This window comes from Prunus avium, chromosome 5 (assembly GCF_965620075.1).
Source record: "Prunus avium chromosome 5, drPruAviu1.hap1.1, whole genome shotgun sequence".
In the NCBI taxonomy this organism is placed as follows: Eukaryota; Viridiplantae; Streptophyta; class Magnoliopsida; order Rosales; family Rosaceae; genus Prunus; species Prunus avium.
In genome coordinates this window covers 30,207,970-30,227,478 of record NC_142288.1, presented here as the reverse complement: position 1 = coordinate 30,227,478, position 19,509 = coordinate 30,207,970, and the positions used below count along the sequence as shown (strand labels likewise).

Sequence of the window (19,509 nt, the reverse complement as noted above, 5' to 3'; positions counted from 1 at the left end):
AGTCCTCAAGTTGCCTCCTCGCATATTTGGTTGTGTTGTATATGCTCATGTTCCATCTCATCAAAGAAGTAAACTGGACCCTTGTGCCATTCGTTGTGTGTTCGTTGGGTATGGATCAAATCAAAAAGGATACAAGTGTTACCATCCTCCTACTCGCAAGCTCTTTGTCACTATGGATGCCACATTCCATGAAGATTTATCATACTTTAAAACTTTTACGCCCCCTTCTCTTCAGGGGGAGAGGAGGAATGAAGAGAAGGAAAAAAAGGCTCAAGAAGAAATTCAAGTCTGTTCAAAACCGACCGGTCGCCCGGACCTCAGCGACCGGTCGTCGTGCTCCAACAACACTGAAAATCGTCCTGAAACGACCGGTCGCCTCCCAGAAACGACCGGTCGCCTCCCAGAAACGACCGGTCGCTTTTGCACAGAATCAAAAATGCCGAAAACGACCGGTCGCCTTCCAGAAACGACCGATCGCTTTTACACAGAATCAGAAACGACCGGTCGCCCAGAAGCCAGCGACCGGTCGCCGAGACTTGAAACTGGATATCTGGACAGCGATGAAGGTACAGAAAAATTATCGTTCTTATTTGGTGAAGATCCCGGAGATGACAATCCAAATGTTTGCTGTGATCAACTACAAAATACAACCCCTTCTTCTCAACCATCGGACCAATCGTCTCGTGATGAAGAAACACTCGAGGTAATTCCCGAACCACCTAATCCTATACCATACACTCTCCCACCTAGGACCACTAGAGGAAAACCCAAACCTCAATATTGTCCTGACCTTGCTGCCAAGTCTAAATATCCAATTAATAATCATGTTTCAACTCATAGATTGTCAAAGTCATATGCATCATTTGTCAATCAATTATCTACTGTATGTGTTCCAAATAAGTGGCAGGATGCTATAACAGATTCCAGATGGGCTGAAGCAATGGCAATTGAAATGGAAGCTCTGGAAAAGAATTCTACATGGGAGATGGTTCAGTTACCACAAGGGATGAAACCAGTTGGATGTCAGTGGATATACACTGTTAAATACAAAGCTGATGGATCCATAGACAGATACAAAGCTCGATTAGTAGCCAAAGGGTATACACAAACATATGGAATTGACTACCATGAGACATTTGCACCTGTTGCCAAGATCAACACTGTTCGTGTTCTCATGTCATTGGCTGCAAATCTTGATTGGCCACTACTGCAGTATGATGTAAAGAATGCATTCCTTCACGGGGACTTGCAAGAAGAACTGTATATGGAACCACCACCAGGGATCTCTACGACATTCGGTCCCAACACCGTGTGCAAACTGAAAAAATCACTATATGGGCTCAAGCAGTCGCCACGAGCTTGGTTTGGAAGATTCACTGATTCCATGAAGCGTTTTGGATACTCTCAGAGTCACTCGGATCACACTTTATTCTTAAAGTGTCGTGGTAACAAACTGACGGCCCTTATCATCTATGTTGATGATATGGTGGTTACCGGTAATAATAATGAAGAAATGAAGAATCTGCAGAAGCTCCTTGCTAGTGAATTTGAGATTAAGGAATTGGGTGAGTTACAATATTTCCTTGGCATAGAAGTTGCTAGATCAAAACATGGCATATTTCTATCCCAACGAAAATATGTGTTAGATTTGCTAACAGAAACTGGAATGCTTGATTGCAAGCCAGCTGACACACCTATTGAGCAGAACCACAAGTTAGGGATGTATCCAGATCAAGTACCCACTGACAAAGAAAGGTATCAAAGATTAGTTGGGCGACTGATCTATCTGTCACACACACGCCCCGACATAGCTTATGCTGTAAGTATGGTGAGTCAGTTTATGCATCAACCGAGTGAGACACACATGAATGGAGTAACTCGGATTCTGAGGTACTTGAAGGCTGCCCCTGCAAAAGGATTAATGTTCTCCAAACATACACATATGTACCCGGAAGGATACACAGATGCTGATTGGGCAGGATCCATCACAGATAGACGTTCTACATCTGGATACTTTACATTTGTGGGTGGCAACTTAGTCACTTGGAGAAGTAAGAAGCAAAAAGTTGTGGCTAGATCGAGTGCTGAAGCAGAATTCAGGGGAATGGCTCAAGGAGTGTGTGAATTGCTCTGGTTACGGAGATTACTGAAGGATCTTGGAGTTAAACCATTAAAAGCTACAAACTTGTACTGTGACAATAAAGCTGCTATCGAGATAGCACATAACCCAGTACAACACGACCGTACCAAACATGTGGAAGTCGACCGACACTTCATCAAAGAAAAGCTTGAAAGTGGTATAATTAAGTTTCCGTTTGTAAACTCGGAAAACCAACTTGCCGACATTCTGACAAAGGCCGTATCAAGTAAAGTTTTCTATGCCTCACTTGACAAGTTGATCATGCGTGATATCTTTGCACCAACTTGAGGGGGAGTGTTAGTCAAGTCATAAGAGTTAGGCAAGTAAGTTAGGCAAGTCATAGTTAGGCAAGTCTTAGTTAGGCATGTTTATATTTCCATGTTTTAGGGAGACACAAATCCTGGAAATGCTCCATGATTTGTATACTTGTTTGTAACTAATAGTTACCCTTTCTACATTGTGTATAAATATCTCCAAGATAGCAATACAAAAACTTAAGAGAGAATTCTCTGCAAAACATCTCTTATTCCTCACTCTTTACTCTCTCAATTACACTATATTTGGCAGGAAGTGTTCACATAATGTCCACCTTCACTCAAAAGTTCTGGAGGCGTAACAGTAGCCGTCATGATAATATTAACAACTGGATTTGGGCTGACTCAGACGACACCACCAAGCGAGACTCAAACACGTTATTTTGGCCAGTCAGGGTAGAAACCCCTCCCGACGACGACGACGTCAATGTTGTTGTTCTCCGCAACCTGGGCAACAACAATTTCTGCAACACGTCGCCCGTGGACAACAACAACGATGACCAGGTAAGTTGTCTGACTGCCAACGCTATAGATATCACACATGCTGCTCCCCTGACAGTCGAAGAGCTTGTTATGTCCCGGACCATCTCTGATCTCAATTTCCGCCTCGCCGATGCCAGGATCTACAACCGCAACATCAACCAGGTCGTGGCCATCGGAGAATACGAAAACCCCAACCCAATACCGGCCTCTCGAACTATCTCGCTCTCCTATCTAGACATCAAGGATAGTACTTGGAATACCAGTGCCGATGACGTCGCTTTCACGGCCTTCATCCAAACCACCCTCACCTCCGACACTCGATTCGTCGTACAGGACGAGGGAGTCCGCATCCGAGTTTTGGGTAACTTTAACGGAGCCTACCAGTGGGGTCAACACCTCAAATCACAAACTACAATTGAGCGTCGTTTCCCGGTTGTTGTGCCGCCAATGCATAGGGTGACGGTGAGCCTGCTAGCAACAAAGGCTTCATGCGACATTCCCTTCTACTACTCTCAGCGCGACACTCTTATTGGCGGAATCCAGCCAACTATTACCTACCACAAGGAAGGTGGCCTTTACACTGGTGATAGTTTCTACAACTTCTACCACACGACACAAACGATACCGCTTCGTGCGGGAATAGTACCGGAGGTGCCTCGTGTGGAAACAGAACCGCAGGCGCTTCCTGTGGAAACAGAACTATAAGCGCCTCCTGTGGAAACAGAACCGCTTCATGCGGAATTAATTTGATGTTTGTGGGTAGCGTCACTGGAAACCCTCACAAGACTTCACTCGTCCCATCAGGGTCACCTATGGATTTAAGAGGCTTGTTGCATACGCTAAATGCAATCGCGTTTCCTGTGAAAATGGCATTTTCATTTGTTTTCTTCTAGTTTTGATTTGTCTTCAATAATATTGCATGCAGCTGCTGCTCTTGCATTCATGCATATTTGTAAGTTAACCTAGCTAGCTACTAAGAATATCTGTGTGAATAAAAGTTGTGCTTTCTTTCGTTTTACTATCCCGATCCAGATTACCTGATGCATTCATGCATTCCCATGATTCAAGAGCTTTAATTAATTACTCGGAATGTTGATTATTGCAAGACCCGTGAGAGTATTTTGTCAAACAAATTAGGACAAATATTCAGTTATGCTCATATATTTATTCTTCTCCAATATGAAGGTACTTATAAAGAAGTACAACCCTAAATAAAATAGAAAATAAATCCAAATTACAATAGAAACACTAACACTCCCCCTCAAGTTGGGAAAAGATATTTCGCATGCCCAACTTGACAAGCGAGTCATAGAACACTATACTCTATATTGAGCCTTGTCATAAACCACGAGTGAAACAACTGACAAACATTAACAAATAGGGCACATAGAAGAACACAAAAACCCTGTGAGCAAGGTAGTAGGTAAGGCATAACACAAAAATTATGTGAGCACAGCAGTAGGTAAGGCAAAACACAGAAACCCTGTGAGCACGACAGTAGATAAGGCAAAACACAGAAACCTTGTGAAGACGGCTAATGCAAGGCAAAGAGCACAGAAACCCTGTGAACATGGCAGTAGGTAAGGCATAATATTATTTTTGTGGCTATTATTTAGCCATCATGCTCCGCCGTAGTCTAGCAACATGAATGTTCTTGCTCTAGAGAGTTCTTCCATCTTCAATTATCATTGTCTAGCCGATATAGCCTTGATAATGTTCTCTACAACTCTAGGACCATCCTTGTATTGATGATTCTTCTAGAATTGTGTAGAATACAAATGGGATTATTTTTCAAACAGATTCCTCTACTGTAAAAGAAGTGAAGAATTGTTAACATTTATGTTATGAATAATCAAGGGTGATGAAAATATCCAACGATGACAGCATTTTGTTAATCAGATCAGATAAAATTTCAGAAGACAATGTGGCTTACAATCTGCTTTATGAAGCCTAAAGAGCACCCTTTATGGGAAATCTGCAAAGAAGAAACAATAGATTTTAGTACAGTTTCACAATCAGCAGTACGCCAATCAAAAGTAAGATCCTATGTATAGTGTATGCTACTTGGCCACCAATCACCTCATATGTTGGTTATCTTTATATTAATACTTAAAGACAAGAGACGATAGAAGGTCAGCATGACAGCATCTAAGATGACAAATTCTTGTTTTCATAGTTCAGTGTTCACCAAACGAAGCAAAACCATTCTACAGGCTTGTCCTCTTATAGTACAAATAAAATTATACAGGGTCCGGAAGACAAGGCATCATAGGCTAAAAACAAAATGTGTCGAGTAAAAATAAAAACTAAAAACCAAGTATAAGAAAGCGATTATTTGATTAAATTCCAAATCCATAGTTTTCAGCCCGAATTTAAACAACTACCTTGCTGCGAATAGAGGCTGGAATGTCCCAAAGAACAGCGGCTTCGGTGTAGCTACGGTCATACTGTAACCTGAGATGGTTTTTAATTTCCTTACTTATGCCCCTGTCAAGCCTGTTTTTGTTCATTTATTTGATTAGTTCAGTCATCTTGTCCCTAAACTTTTCTGTTTTCGGTCCTTTCACAATCAATGCAGCCATGTTACCCAGCAGATAAGCACCAGGAATCATGTCAAAAGACACATAAAACATTATGAATATCATCTCCCTCACATTCACTGCATGCATCTCTCCATATCCTGGAAAACAAAAATGGAAAAAGCATACACATTTATGACCCATCTTGAAAATAAATAAGGGATATATAATAAGAAATGAATTAAGAAGCTTAATTACCAATCATTTAAAAATCACACATCACAACCGTACATACAGACCTAAAATTAGCCCAGAGCGGAGGAACTTGTATTTAATTTAGCCAGCGGCTCAGGTGAGAATATCTTTTTGCGAACCTCTATTTGGGGCTCTATCTCAGCCATTGAAGTGATCTCAACGGCTGAAGAGAAAAAACAAGCTCACAGTAGAATCGGGTACAATGCAGCTCCTCTTTTGCCGCTCACGCCTTTTTTTTGTTCATTCCTTGCACCATTTAATTATTTTATGAATAATAACTTCAAACCCCCAAAATCTCACAACACAGATACCCAAAAGGTCATAACTCCAACCAAAAACCAGATTAAAGAAAAAACTGTTTTCATTTGTGCAAAATCTCACGACCCAAAATCTCTGAACTTCTCAAATACCCATTTCTCAACTTCTTCGTGATCGAGTGTTGCCTCTGATATCAAAACCCTTTCCAGTCGCCCATTCATTCCATCCTCCGTAATCGAGTGTTGCCTAAGAATCATCAGCGGTTTGTCCAAAATTAGCTGTCCCGACATCTGCATTTCTGAACTTCTCCCAAATCGAATTTTGATCTTTCAAAGAAGCATCAACCAGTTCTGTGGTAAGTGAACTGCAATGAAAGCGAAATTTAAGAAGTGTAAGATTATATTCTATCTACCGACCTATTGTAACTCTTCCTCTTATCAATTTTATCGCTAAATGGAGTTTATGGATATGGGTGTGTTTATCGTAGTGTGAATGAGTATCCGTTTGTAGTTTGCTTAGTTCCTGTGAATTTTGGTTTTGCTAGATTAGAAGCAGTCTATCTGTGCCTGAATGTTTAAGCCCTTGTAGTTTGCTTAGTTCCTTTCTTCTTTTGGTCGTTTGTATATACACTCTTGTTTAGTGTTTAGAATGGCATTTCAAATGCCCTCTGACTCTTATTCTTCTTATTGAGATGCTGTTCTTACTGAAATTGATATCCCCTTTGTTGACATTGTGCTTCCTTTCTCTGACGTGTGTCGTCCTGTGTGGAAGGACGCTCTGTGCATGTTTTTTCCTTTACGTGTTTTTATACTTGCATGTTATTCTTTCCAACTTTGTGCTGAATCACAGAGTTAAAGAAAAATTTCTTCCATTGAAATAGGAGATAAACATGCCCTGTTACATCATGATAAATATAAGAAGAAACTAAGCACTCTTAAACCTTTTCCTATCGAGACCCAGAACCTTTTCCTCCACCATTAGTCTCTTAATATGTTGTCTCTTCTTCTTAATCTTAGAACACCCAAAGAGCATACATAGGTTGTTTCCCAATCTGTACATGTCTGCTTAGTTGCTCAGAATTCTTCCCAAGCTATGCAATTATGAAATATGTTTGTAATTTCCAATCAGAGCTTTAGTCATCCAAAGCAATAAGTGTATAGGAGTAGTAGGCTAGGTGGTGTTCCATGACACTTCCACAGCTGACTCGCTTAAGTGCTACTAGGTAAAGCCATCACTACTGCCAGCAGATCTTTGTAATTTTTCTCTGCTTTTGATGTTTTTATGCTTCTGACTAAGATAAAGATATAGTATAGTTGTGCAGCTCTCCAGTTTTCTTTTTTACTATTGGTTTGTTTCTGAATAAATGTCTGAGACCCCAAAGAGTTTTTTGTGTTGGTATAATCTCCTTACCATTAAAGGCCACAAGGTGAACACGAAAGTTGCTCTAGCCTAGGTTTAAGTAATGGTGGGGAAGCTGGATGATACCAGCCTCCAGGCACAATAGGGAACATTATGTTTACCATTGATTGTTGGGGTCTTGTTTTATTCAAATTTAAGTCTAAGCAAAAATGTCTTTGTTTATCCCTTTATCTGGTCAGCAGGTAGTAGTGGTAGATTTTTCTTGAATCAATATTACATAATAAACCATATATTTGCAGTTTTTCACTGGGTATGAAGAGATGAGCTTTTTGGTTGCTTACTGGATATTTGATTGTAGTGACCATCAATTTCTGTCATTGTTGGAGTTATGGAATATGTTATTTTGAGTATGAGCTTTGGATTAGTTTAGTAGTAGATCCGGGTGAGAACTAAATAATTAATTTGTGGTCTTATTTCAGCAAATCTTGGGAGCTCATATATCATAAATTAATAGTATTTAACTTTTTGATAAAATAAATGTTATATGTAAGAGTTTTAATGGTTTTGGCTTTTTATGGAAGGAATGGTGCCTGCATTCATGGTGAACTATATCCTTTTCCATGTCATGTGATACAGGGCCTGTACCTGGGGACCTTGATCGGGAATGGAATTGAGAAGTTAGCATCGATATAGGTATGTGTTGATCATATTGTGAGTATTATGGACATGGGTATCCAATTCTGTATCCGAATGTGTTGATAATAATGTGAGTAGTATGTATATGGATATGATTTTTGTATCTGGCCAATAGGTGAGTAGTACCGATATGGGTATCATTTTTGTATCTTGCCAATAGCTGAGTGTGGAGTTGGGTATCATTTTTGTATCTTGCGAATAACTGAGTAGTATAGAATATAGATTTGGGTATCATATTCTGAATTTGAATGTATGGGTATCAATTTTGTATCTTGATAATAGGTGAGTAGTATAGATTTGGGTATCAGATTTTGTATCTGAAGGTGTTGATAATAGTGCCAATAGTATGGATATGGGTATCATTTTTTTATCTTTCTAATAGGTGAGTAGTATGGATTTGGGTACCAGATTCTGTATCTAAATGTGCAGGTTTCATTTTTTATATCTTGATAATAGGTGAGTAGTATGGATTTGGGTATAATTTTCTGTATCTGAATGTGTAGATAATAGTGCGAATGGTATGGATATGTGTATCATTTTTGTATCTGAATGTGTTGATGGATATGGATATCATTTTTATATCTTTCTAATTGGTGAGTAATATGGATTTGGGTAGTAGATTATGTATATGAATCTATTGATAACAGTGAATAGTGTGGATTTATTAATTACTCATGCCTGAAATCTTTGTATTACTTTCAGTTCTCCTTTAGTATTCTAGCATGAAGACAACTATGCTAAGTTCAATGCATAGTGATGCTGCCATATGTTTCTCCCTAAAAAGGTCATTCATAGTGCCATGAATTCATCCTAACTATTGTCTATTTTTAAATTTTTTTTTTACAGAGAAGCGTTGTTGACCAGCTAAATTCTGGGTTGGAAAATATATAGTAGGAAATCAAGGCCCCGCTGTTTAGAGTCCATTTAACTAGTTGTGAAATAGTTGTGTATGATTCGAAATTAGATTTGTGCAGAACTCAAACATTGATAAAAGCACTGCAGCCGGTTGCGAAATTGATCCCTATGTTGTTAAAAGAAGCTGGATATGTTGACGGTTGTCCTCTACTAACAACTGAGTGGCCAGTTAATCGAGTAATTGATGCTCCCCAACAAGTTGGTGGGTGAGTAACTTTCCACCTACAAATTTACATATGTTATGTACAAATTGTGGAATGATTCACGGTGTCTTGCTAAGTTTCAGGGGGGACTGCGGGATGTTTGTCATAAAATATTGCGAATTTCTCAGTTATTTCTTTTCCTGGGGCTATGCCTCCTTTGTTTATACCCAAAAAAAATAATTTGAAAAACTAAACTTTACCAGCAATGCACTCCATTTTAGCTAACCACAAATATTTTATTATTTTAAATTCATTACAATTGTAATATGAAAAAATTTAATTTTTTTTTTGAAAAGGACCCAAAATGACCTTCTCAGCACCGCAGTGTCGACAGCTCTTTGTTTCAATGTTGGCTGAAGAAGTCGACATTGCCCACAATGAAATGCCTATATTGCACGTCTTGACCATATGTATAAAATACACGGGAAAGAAAAACATAGTTGAAATACAAAACATAAACAAAATAAGAATATAACAGACTTGCACGTGTTCCTTCAAAAAGGGTACTTGTGATCGGGTGACGGTACACGTGTTCATTCACTAGTAACCCCATAACTGGTTCCCCATGTGTCCCAGTGGTGGCTTTGGGGTTGGTTTCGGTTTCTTTATCCTTTTACAGTTCACAATGGAGACAACGACATGAGGGCTTGATCAACACAGCCACGTATAATATTAAACATTAACTTGGGTTTTCAAACGTGCACATGTACAATATTATTTAATACCCACCCCAAGTTATTCTTTCTTGATAGCATAAAAACATATATAATATGAGAAGGAAATGTCATATTTCCATAATACTTTGTACGAGTAACCCGTAAACCCTAAACCCTAACCCCTAACCCCTAACCTCTAACCCCTACCATGTAAACCCTAAACCGTACCATTTGTAATAAAATTTTGAAGTTTTAACAAATAGTTAATTGGATGAGATGCCAGCTGGCGACATCCCTTGCTGACACGTATCCCCTTTCAAAAAGATATAATCAAATTTTGTTGTAAATACATTTAAAATATTAAAATAAATGGGAAAATACCAACAAAAATACGTATGTATTTCTCAGCACCAATAATTCATATCCCAAGCCAAAAAAGTAGTTTAAATTTTTTAAAAAAAATTTAAAGTTGGGGGTCGTCCCTAAATGTGAATGATGCAAATGAAATACATAAATACACTTTGTAAATCCTAAGCTATTGTTTGTTTGATCACATAAGGACCGGATCAAAAATTGAATGTAATTAATGGGAAAAATACATTGGATGCCAAACCCTAAACCCTAATGTAATTAATGAAATACATTAAAATTGTTTGTTTGAATTATAATTAATTTTTGAAGCAAAAAGAAATAGTTATTTATATGACATGAGACATTATCTTCTACTATGTTGTGTGAAAACAAAATTTTGACTTTATAAAATTTGGAGTAATAATTGGAGCAAGAGTTGTTGTAAGGGATGTTCAACATAGTATTATTGTTGGTATAGAAACAAACTTGAATTTGAGAAATTATTTGAATTTTTATATTTCAAAATTATATTTTCAAGATTAAAAGATAAAGGAAACGTGACAAGGAGTTGGTGGGAATTTTTGGCGAATTTTCTGAATTTGGATTAATTTATTATGATTTTTGGAAGTTAAAATATGAAAAATACTAAGAAATGGAAGAGAATGACACATGGCAACATCTCATAGGTGGGTCATAAAAATTTATGACATGTGTCTGAATTTTTTATTCACTTTTTGTCAATTGCTTAAGTTTAAGATACAAAAATAAACCACTAATGACACGTGGCGGTACACAATACTGACACCTTTCAGACACTCTGATGACGCACCAATCTGGTGCTGCCATGTGTCATTTTCTTCCATTTATTAGTATTTTCCAATGCTTGAAGTTCCAAAAATCATAATAAATTCATACAAAATCTGAAAATTTCACCAAAGAATCCCACAAACTTCTTATCACATTTCCTTAATCTTTTAAGCTTTAAAAATATTATTTTGACATATACAAAATTCAAATAATTTCTCAAAGTTAAATTTGTTTATATACTAACAATATTACTATTACTCTCCCTTACAACAACTCTTCCTCCCATTATTACTTAAAATTTGCCAAAGTCAAAATTTTATTTTCACACATCATAGTAGAAGATAATGTCACAAGGAGTTTTTAGAAATTTTTGGTACATTTTTTGGATTTTGTATTCATTTTTTGTGAATTTTTTAAGGTAAAGACACAAGAATGAAGCTCTGATGACACATGGCATTACGCGATACTGACACTTGTCGGAAACTCTGAAACGTACCTATAAGACGCTGCCATGTGTTATTATATTTAATTTATTACTATTTTACAATGCTTTAACTCCCAAAATTCATAATAAATTCATAAAAATTCACAAAAAAATTACTTCATATTTTAAGCTTTAAATCCATTTCGATATCAAAACAAATAAATAATTTTATAGATGCCAGATGGCGGTGGTACGATGGTTAGGTGCAAGGTTTTTTACCTTGCCTTTTGATTTGGCAGAGATGACCACGTTGAATGATTATGTTACATTATATGTTTCAATGCTCACAACTCTTTCAACATATTTCCTTGCCTTTAAGGTTGGAAGTTTTCCCATTTCACTGCAATTTCCTTCCCTTTTGTAGAAGCCCTAATGAATAAGTATTGAAGCCCTAATGAAATCTTTGTGATGCTTTTATGAAACATATTTTGACAAAAGTCAAAATGACATGTTTGGAACTTTACAAATTATTGAATGTGCTAATATTTTCTTCTATTACCCAAAATGATACACCACTAATGCTCTAGTGAATTCGTTCGGACACTTTTATAAAACTTGTTTTGAGAGAGTGATACTCGTAGAATGGATATAATTTATAAATGATTCACTTCCTCCAATTATTACTTCAAATTTCCATAAATAGTAATTAAGACTTCTTAGTAAAAATAAAATAAAACTTAGGAAGCTTTAGTAAAGCGATGTTGAAGCTGTAGTGAATCCTTTTGAAGCGTTTATGAAACATATTTTTGTGGCAAACAAGTGATGTTGCAACATTGTGATTCTGAACACAAGGCAACCAAAGCTTTAAACAAGGGCCTGCACAAATTAAATGAACACAATAAAAATAAAACCAAGCTACAAAAATTCCAATATTAAACCCAAAAGAAACAAAACAGTCCCAATTTAAGAGGAATACTCAACAGTAAATGCAGCAGTACCAAAAATACGTTTAAGCAATTTTTTTTTTCTTTCTATATTCGATTACATTATGATTTAGCATATTACTGGTATCAGTTTCCAACGCTGCAGACAAAGCAACATATGCACAAAAAGCGACATAATGAATATATCAAGAACCCTTCAATAATTTATCAATAACCAGTGAATAATGTATCAATAGTCCACCAATATTGTATCAGTCACCCATCAATAGTTTATCAACAACCCATCACTCCTGTCAATAGTTTATCACTGTCATAGAAAGTTTGAAACAAAAACACAACTAATAATTGTCTTATTACACAAAAACACCCAAATTAATGTCAGTTGTTTTTTCAATTGAGTACATGTTCACTAGGATGTTGTGGCTCTTGAGAAAGCTAAGACTAGACAAACATCTACCCCTCTAGTAAATACATCATTTTGTTGGTCGACAAAGATGGAAATGATAATATAAAGCAACATACGGCTGATTATCTACCAAATTTCAAGTGCTAAAAAGGCTTTTAATAAGGCATACCTGTAGCAATTGCAATTAGTTCCAACTCTACACCACCAACCCATCTGACAGCAGGCAAGTTCATGTGCATCAATAGGTGATTTGCTTCATCATCAAACCCCCATTGACAGATGACCAAGGTAGCACCCACATCCTGCATATCAGTGATTATCCGTGAGTAAACCTAGATGGTATAGTAATGAAGAAAAAGTTGCAGCATCCCTCTGTAGAAAGGAAAAACCAAGAAAATATGTCCCGTATGCCCATATGGTAGCCACAAATGACACAAATGGACAAAACATTAACAATATAATGAGTATTCTCATTAAACCAGAGAAACAATGACCAGTATGCATAAGGCTATGAGATGCCAAACAATCATTATCAATAATTGGAGCCCTATGAAACCTATAGCATAACTCGAAACAGGCATTACCTACAATGAATCTCTTTCCAATGAACTCCACAACACTGTTGTCCTCTATCCAGAGGTATATCCAGCTGCAAACTAGAAGAGAAACACGAATATATCATAAGGAAAATTAAAAAATTTCTTTTCTTTAAGAGAAGGAAAATAAAAATCTCTGAAGAGCCCCTTAAGGGACTTATTCCTGTTTATGCTAGGAACTCTAAACCTACTATTTGGCAGTTGTAAAACTTTTTCCCCCGACTAACCATTCAGTGAAGCGGAGGGCAAGGCAGGCAAAAAACCCCTCAAGTCTACATCTATAATCCCAAATTTGCCACATACCCGCACACCCAATACCCATTTCGCCAAAATTAATGTCTTTACATGAGATTTATTCAAAATACCATATTTTTAAATGTTCAAATTAAGAAAAGGAAGAGGAATGTACCAGATTTCTTAACCAGAGCAAGGAAGGAAGGAGATAACCTCTGCAAGAGACAAGAACCAGAGAAAATAAAGACAAGAGCTCACTTGTGTTAATCATGAGGAGACAAGAACCAAAACACAGTCTTAATCATCAAACAAACACATAATAACATAGCCGAGTTGTTCAATCCATTCTATGCTTTTCTATAGCCCATAAATTATAAATATTGGTACAAAGAGTAGACAACAAGCAGAGACATGGAATGAAAAACAAAACCGCAAGATCATATCCTAATACCCACAAACAAACACAATCAATCATATTCAACCCCAATATAAATCATGCCCACCCAAACAAAAAAATCTAGTTTTTTTGCCTTTCTTCTAAATAAAACACCTCAAATCTACACATACAACCCCAAATTTTTCACATACCTGCACATCCAAAACCCATTTCCCAAAAAGAAAGCGATAGATCCAGATTGGTAGCCAGTCATGATAGTTTTCACGAAAATATTTCAGAAGAGAAGAGTGATGCTTTGTATAGAAATGAAAGCGAGGAAGCCAGTCTATTGATCCGTCTCTGAATATGGGTAGATGGAAAAATAGATGAGAAAAGAGGGATGTAGTTTAGGGAGATTGAAAAGTCATCTGGAAAGGTAAAGCTGATTGCTTTAAGTTTTTTAATATAATTTTGGGGCTAAAATATCAACATTCAAGGACAGAGTCAACAATGCGGGAAAAAATGGCGCCCACGCGGGAAAGAAATATTTTCCGAAAAAGTTTTGGAGGAGAGAGGAGAGAGAGCGAGCAAATTGAGGGTCAGATTCTAGTACAACAGATTCACTTAGAATTGCTTTTTCTGAGCCATTAGATTAAATCCAACGGTGTTCTCAAAAAGAAGTTCTCAAAAAGAAGTTCCCACCAGAGAACAGCCCTTTAATTTATGGGCTATGTACTCGCGCCAAAATATAGAGTAGGCCCGACCCTTACTTCTTTCATCCTGAAATACGAGGCCTAAGCCCAACTACAACTTTGGACCTGAACTCAACCAGCCCAACTTAAAGTTCCTTTCCCTTTCCCTTTCCGTTTTTCTTTCTTGCTCTCTCTCTCTCTCTCTCCATATGTACTACATCAAAAAAGTTTTTCTTGCAAGTTCTATAGGAAAGTCATGAATTCCGTGATTTCACCTTTTCTTTTTTATCAAAGGAAAATACTTTTTCCTTATTAGGTAAGTAAGGAGTTCAATTTTCCTGTTACTATTTCTTCAATGCACATCCTGTTACCTATCTAACTCTTTGACACATGTCATTCCACTTAACCCAAGTTAACAGTGTTAACTTTTAATTAAATTAAAAATAAAAACTCTAATAATTGAAGGAAAAAAAAAGAGACCCATCATAAATCTTCTAGGAAGGGAAAGCATCAAAGAAATCAAAATGGTTTCAGCAATGTTCATGAAGAAGCCAGACAAGGCAAATGCTTTAAAGCAGCTGCGAAGTCATGTGGCCATGTTTATGGCTTGAATAAGAGATAACTTCTGATTTTATATTTTTTTAAACAAAAGAAAACCCAACATCGAACTCCCACCCACCCCCAATCCGTCAACAACCCCACCTTGCCGGTGCAGCCCCCTCTCCTCCTTGTCGTGGGAAAAGCCTTTTCTCTCTCTTTCTCCCCCTTCATTCTGGATCCAGAACTATATTCTTCCGTTACTCTTCTAGCTTGTTCTTTGAAAGAGAGAAAGAGATCGAGAGGGAAGCAAAGAAATCAAGGGAAAGAGAGAAAGAAGGGGGGACAGAGGTAGACAAAAGGAAGTGCCAGTGGCAAGAAGGAGAGTTTTGGTGGCCGACTGGTTTGGGGTTGCTGAGGATTGAGGGTGGGTACGAGTTCGGTCTTGGGTTTTTTTTTTGGCCCTTCAATCAGGAAGTAGACTAATTAGAAAGGTTAAATATGCATGTTGGAATTATTTTTTTAAATGGTTGCTTAAATAAAGATTTTAAATCGTCTATTAAATGGTTTTAAACGTGTTGGTTGCAGAAAGAAGGCAGTAATCATGTTACTTTTAGGTATACGCAATTGGGCTGATATTTAAACAATAATGGTTTCAAGAAGACCATAAGGTCAGTCATCCCTGCCTCACAAACCAGATGAACATTCAGATTGTACCTGTCTTTTGATAGAACACTTGCTCCCGCTTCTAATAGGAATTCTGCCATTGGATATAAGCCTTCTGAAGCAACTACGTGAAGCGCTGTTCGCTGATCATAATTTTTCGTATTTGGGTTAATGTCATTCGCTAAGAGCCTTTTTAGAAGGTCCAAATTCCTCCTTGCTACCGTAATACAGAGAAATTCACCAGCATCATCAATAGTAAGCGACGCCCCCGCCTTAACAAGTAAAGAAGCTACTTGATCGTGCCCATTTTTAATGGCTTCAAGCAAAGGAGTGTTCCCAAATTTATCTAATATTAAAGTAACATTCAGGGTTAATCAACAATAGTAGTAGTAGTAGTAACTAATAAGATTTCTTCAGAAAATACATGATCCAGTTGAATTTTTCTGCAGGGCTCGTTAGAAGATCACCTGAAATCTCAGCGTCTGCTCCTTGATCAATAAGGAAACGAGTGATATCTTCATACCCTTTTGATGCTGCAACAAGCTGCGGGAAACAAATAAAGATGAAGTAAACCACACGCACATACATATCAGCAGGGGTGTCATCAAAGAGAAGTTATTTATGTTATTCTAGCACCATTGTTCTAATTTATAAAGATCAATTAGTAGCTTGGGCATCTAGATTCATACCAAAGGCGACCTTCCATCATAATCCATCTTGTTTGGATCTGCTCCTGCTCCAATCAAACGCTTTACTCGATAGTAATCTCCATCATAGGCAGTACAAAAATAATTTTATTGTCGAAAAAAGATTTATTAAGCCCAGGCCCAATCTCTTTCCTTTTTTTTTGGGTGAAAACCAAGGTATCCCCCGCGCGATTGCGGGGACTAGGCCTGTAAATAAAGCCCGGGCCCGATGGGCTGGCCCGAACCCGGCCCTATTTTTTAATGCATGGGCTTACCCGGCCCGAAGTAATGGGTGGGCTTGGCCCGGCCCGAAGTCTAATGAGTAGGGCTTGGGCTTCATTTTTAAGCCCTTTAAAAGCCTGGCCCGGCCCGATTATAATTATTTAATTTAATTAATATAGTTATATTATATATAATATTAATAGTTTGAAAAGGCCCGTTACTTTGTCTCATATCTCCCCAACACCTTCATTTTTTAAGAGCATGCTTTGTCTCATATCTCATCTCTCCCAACACCTTCATTTTTTATTTTTTTCCCATCTTCTTCTTCCTTCCGTTACTTTCCATCTCTCCCTCTCTCTTTTATTTCTTTTTTCCTTCTTCTTCTCTCCCTCTCTCTTTCTATTTTTCCTCCTTCTTCCTATGTTAGTCTCTGCAATTTTTTTTCTCTTCTCCCTCTTTTGCGTCATCTTCCATATCTCTCTCTTTTTTCTATTTTTTTCCATCGCTCTCTTCTCTTCCTTCGTCTCCTTCTTCCCGCTCTCCCTCGAACACCAGTTGTTGTCTGGCCTTGTCCTCTTCGTGGGCTGAGAAAAAGAAAAGGCATTGTGTGTGTTAAATGGTGGGCTAATATTTAATTATAGGGTACTGAAGAACATGCAGCAATTTACCGAGTCTTTGGCAAAAATGAAGCTTCCTTTGGACCTTGAATCACCAACCAGTTCAGGAAATTCAAGCTCTGATCAGAAAATGTAGACACCGAAGAATAGCGGTTCCCGTGTGTTTTATAGGGCTAAATAGGCCCGACTCATTGGCCCGATCATAAGCCCGAAAATATTAGGCCCATGGGTAGGGCCTGGGCTTTGTATATTTGATATAGGACTGGCCCGGCCCGGCCCGATAACTCCTTAGGGCTGAAAAGGCCCGTTACTAGTTAGGGCCTGGGCTCACACCTATTAGGGCCGGGCTGGCCCGGCCCGGCCCGTTTTACAGGCCTAGCGGGGACTAACCCTCGAGGTACTGTTGGGCGCAAAGCGGGGACCTCTCCCAACAAAGTCTGCTCTATTCGCAAGTGCCTGGGATCGAACCCAGGACCTCTTGTTTAAAGAATCCAAGCCTCTTTCCTTTAGAAACGACAAAAAGGACTTTTTTGATTTTGGGCCGGCAGTGGTCCACATTAAAGTTTTGGAGGGCAACATTAAGAAACAGGTATGTGTGTCATTGAGCATTATGATTTTGAGAAAAATAAAAATGAATTTGTACTGCTGTTATTCTATAATAAATTTGTTAAACAGTATAGTGAATGGAAATTGGAGACATCAGTGGGTGCTCAAAATGTAATTTTCCTTTTGTTATATGATTTCATTTTTGATAAATTCATTTTAGCATGCTGAAGAGTTGCAGGCATCATCAACTTGATTAAAGATTAGAATCACATAAGAAATTAAAACGAGAGAGAGAGAGAGAGAGAGAGAGAGAGAGAGAGAGAAGTAGTTAGAAACTGACGGATTTCTCATAGCGGTCACGCTCAGCAGCGGTGCAGATATCAGAGGTGCAGGACAGGCGGTGCTCATTCTTCCAATATATATCTACACAGAATTTAAAAGAAAAGAGAAAGTAAGAAAGAGCCAAGTCAAATATCAATTGGCAATCCATTATCTAAAAAGGAAAAAAATATCAAATTGCAAAATCCGATTGGTATGCCCTAGGAATCAAATCAAATCAAATAAGAAGAATAAACAAACCAAGGAGCTGAAAGCCGGCGAAGGGAATGATGAAAAGGGCAGGTTGGAGGATGAGAAAGACCAACGACACGAATTGATTCTTCAAGAGCTTGGGCGCAGGAAGGGTTAAGAGGAAGGCCAAGGCTGCCTCGGCTGCCACCACGTAAGTCAGTATCATCCACTGCAAAGCCTACTTAATTACTTGCTAGTTCTTCCGTATCTGAATGCTGCTGCTCTGGCTGCCGCTTTGCCTTAAAATTAAAAGGCTTAAGCAAAGAAGCAAGCAAAGCACAAGCAAAAGTTTACAGCTTCCTTAAAAAGATTAAAAAGCTTTTACAGCTTCCTTCCTTTCGCGACCTCATCTGGCTGGGAGCTGCCGATCTCGGTGGTTCCTCAGCCAAGTTTCAAACTTGAGACTGAGCACCCCTGACAGCTGCTAAGTATGGAGGAAGGCTCAGTTGGCACCACTCGTAAGTTTTCTAAGAGGATCCGAGCTTCTGATGCAGGTGAGTCAGAGCAAGACCTTGACGCCATCCCAGTTTCAGATCCGGTCCCAACTCCTGAGCTGTGGTCAGCGCAGCGAGTACTCGTGGGTAACGGCAGTTTCAAAGATAAGCTGATGCAAAAAGTTAACCAGGTAAAAAATGCGGGTATTGACGTTGAGGCTCTTGAGGACAATTATGCCGATCTAAATGATGAAGACGATGTGGTGGTATCTCGTGGTGAGCGCGGACCCAGTATCCATTTCTCTGAGAGAGCGATGGGGCGCCTCTGTCAGCCGTGGAAGAACGCCCTAATTGTAAAACTGCTGGGACGGTCGCACACTTATAACTACCTCCATGACCGCCTACAGCAAAAATGGAATTTGAAAGGTGATTGGAAACTAGTGGATCTAGTAAATGACTATTTCGTAGTGAAATTTGAATTAGAGGAGGACTTGAATTACGTTCTGACTGGGGGACCATGGATTATCGCTGGGCAGTATTTGATTTTACAGAAATGGAGACCAGGATTCTGCCCATTGACTGCCCATGTCATTAGAATGGCGG

At 38.4% G+C, this 19,509-nt stretch overlaps 1 protein-coding gene and 1 long non-coding RNA gene across 3 annotated transcripts; both read left to right on the top strand.

Moving 5' to 3' along the window:
• The first annotated feature begins 436 nt into the window (after positions 1 to 436).
• On the top strand, positions 437 to 3,642 carry LOC148294659 (uncharacterized). Its single transcript, XM_088253831.1, has 2 exons — positions 437 to 566; positions 2,708 to 3,642. The coding sequence occupies exons 1-2, from the start codon at positions 437 to 439 to the stop codon at positions 3,640 to 3,642; spliced, it is 1,065 nt and encodes a 354-aa protein (XP_088109957.1).
• Positions 3,643 to 5,792: 2,150 nt separating this feature from the next.
• Positions 5,793 to 9,270, top strand: LOC110759383 (uncharacterized). Of its 2 annotated transcripts, XR_015835754.1 has the most exons (5): positions 5,793 to 6,324; positions 7,910 to 8,021; positions 8,871 to 8,914; positions 8,999 to 9,145; positions 9,226 to 9,270. It is a non-coding gene; the product is annotated as an uncharacterized LOC110759383 (long non-coding RNA). The 2 variants fall into 2 exon arrangements; XR_002527100.2 differs by having other exon boundaries at positions 8,999 to 9,264.
• The last annotated feature ends 10,239 nt before the right edge of the window (positions 9,271 to 19,509 follow it).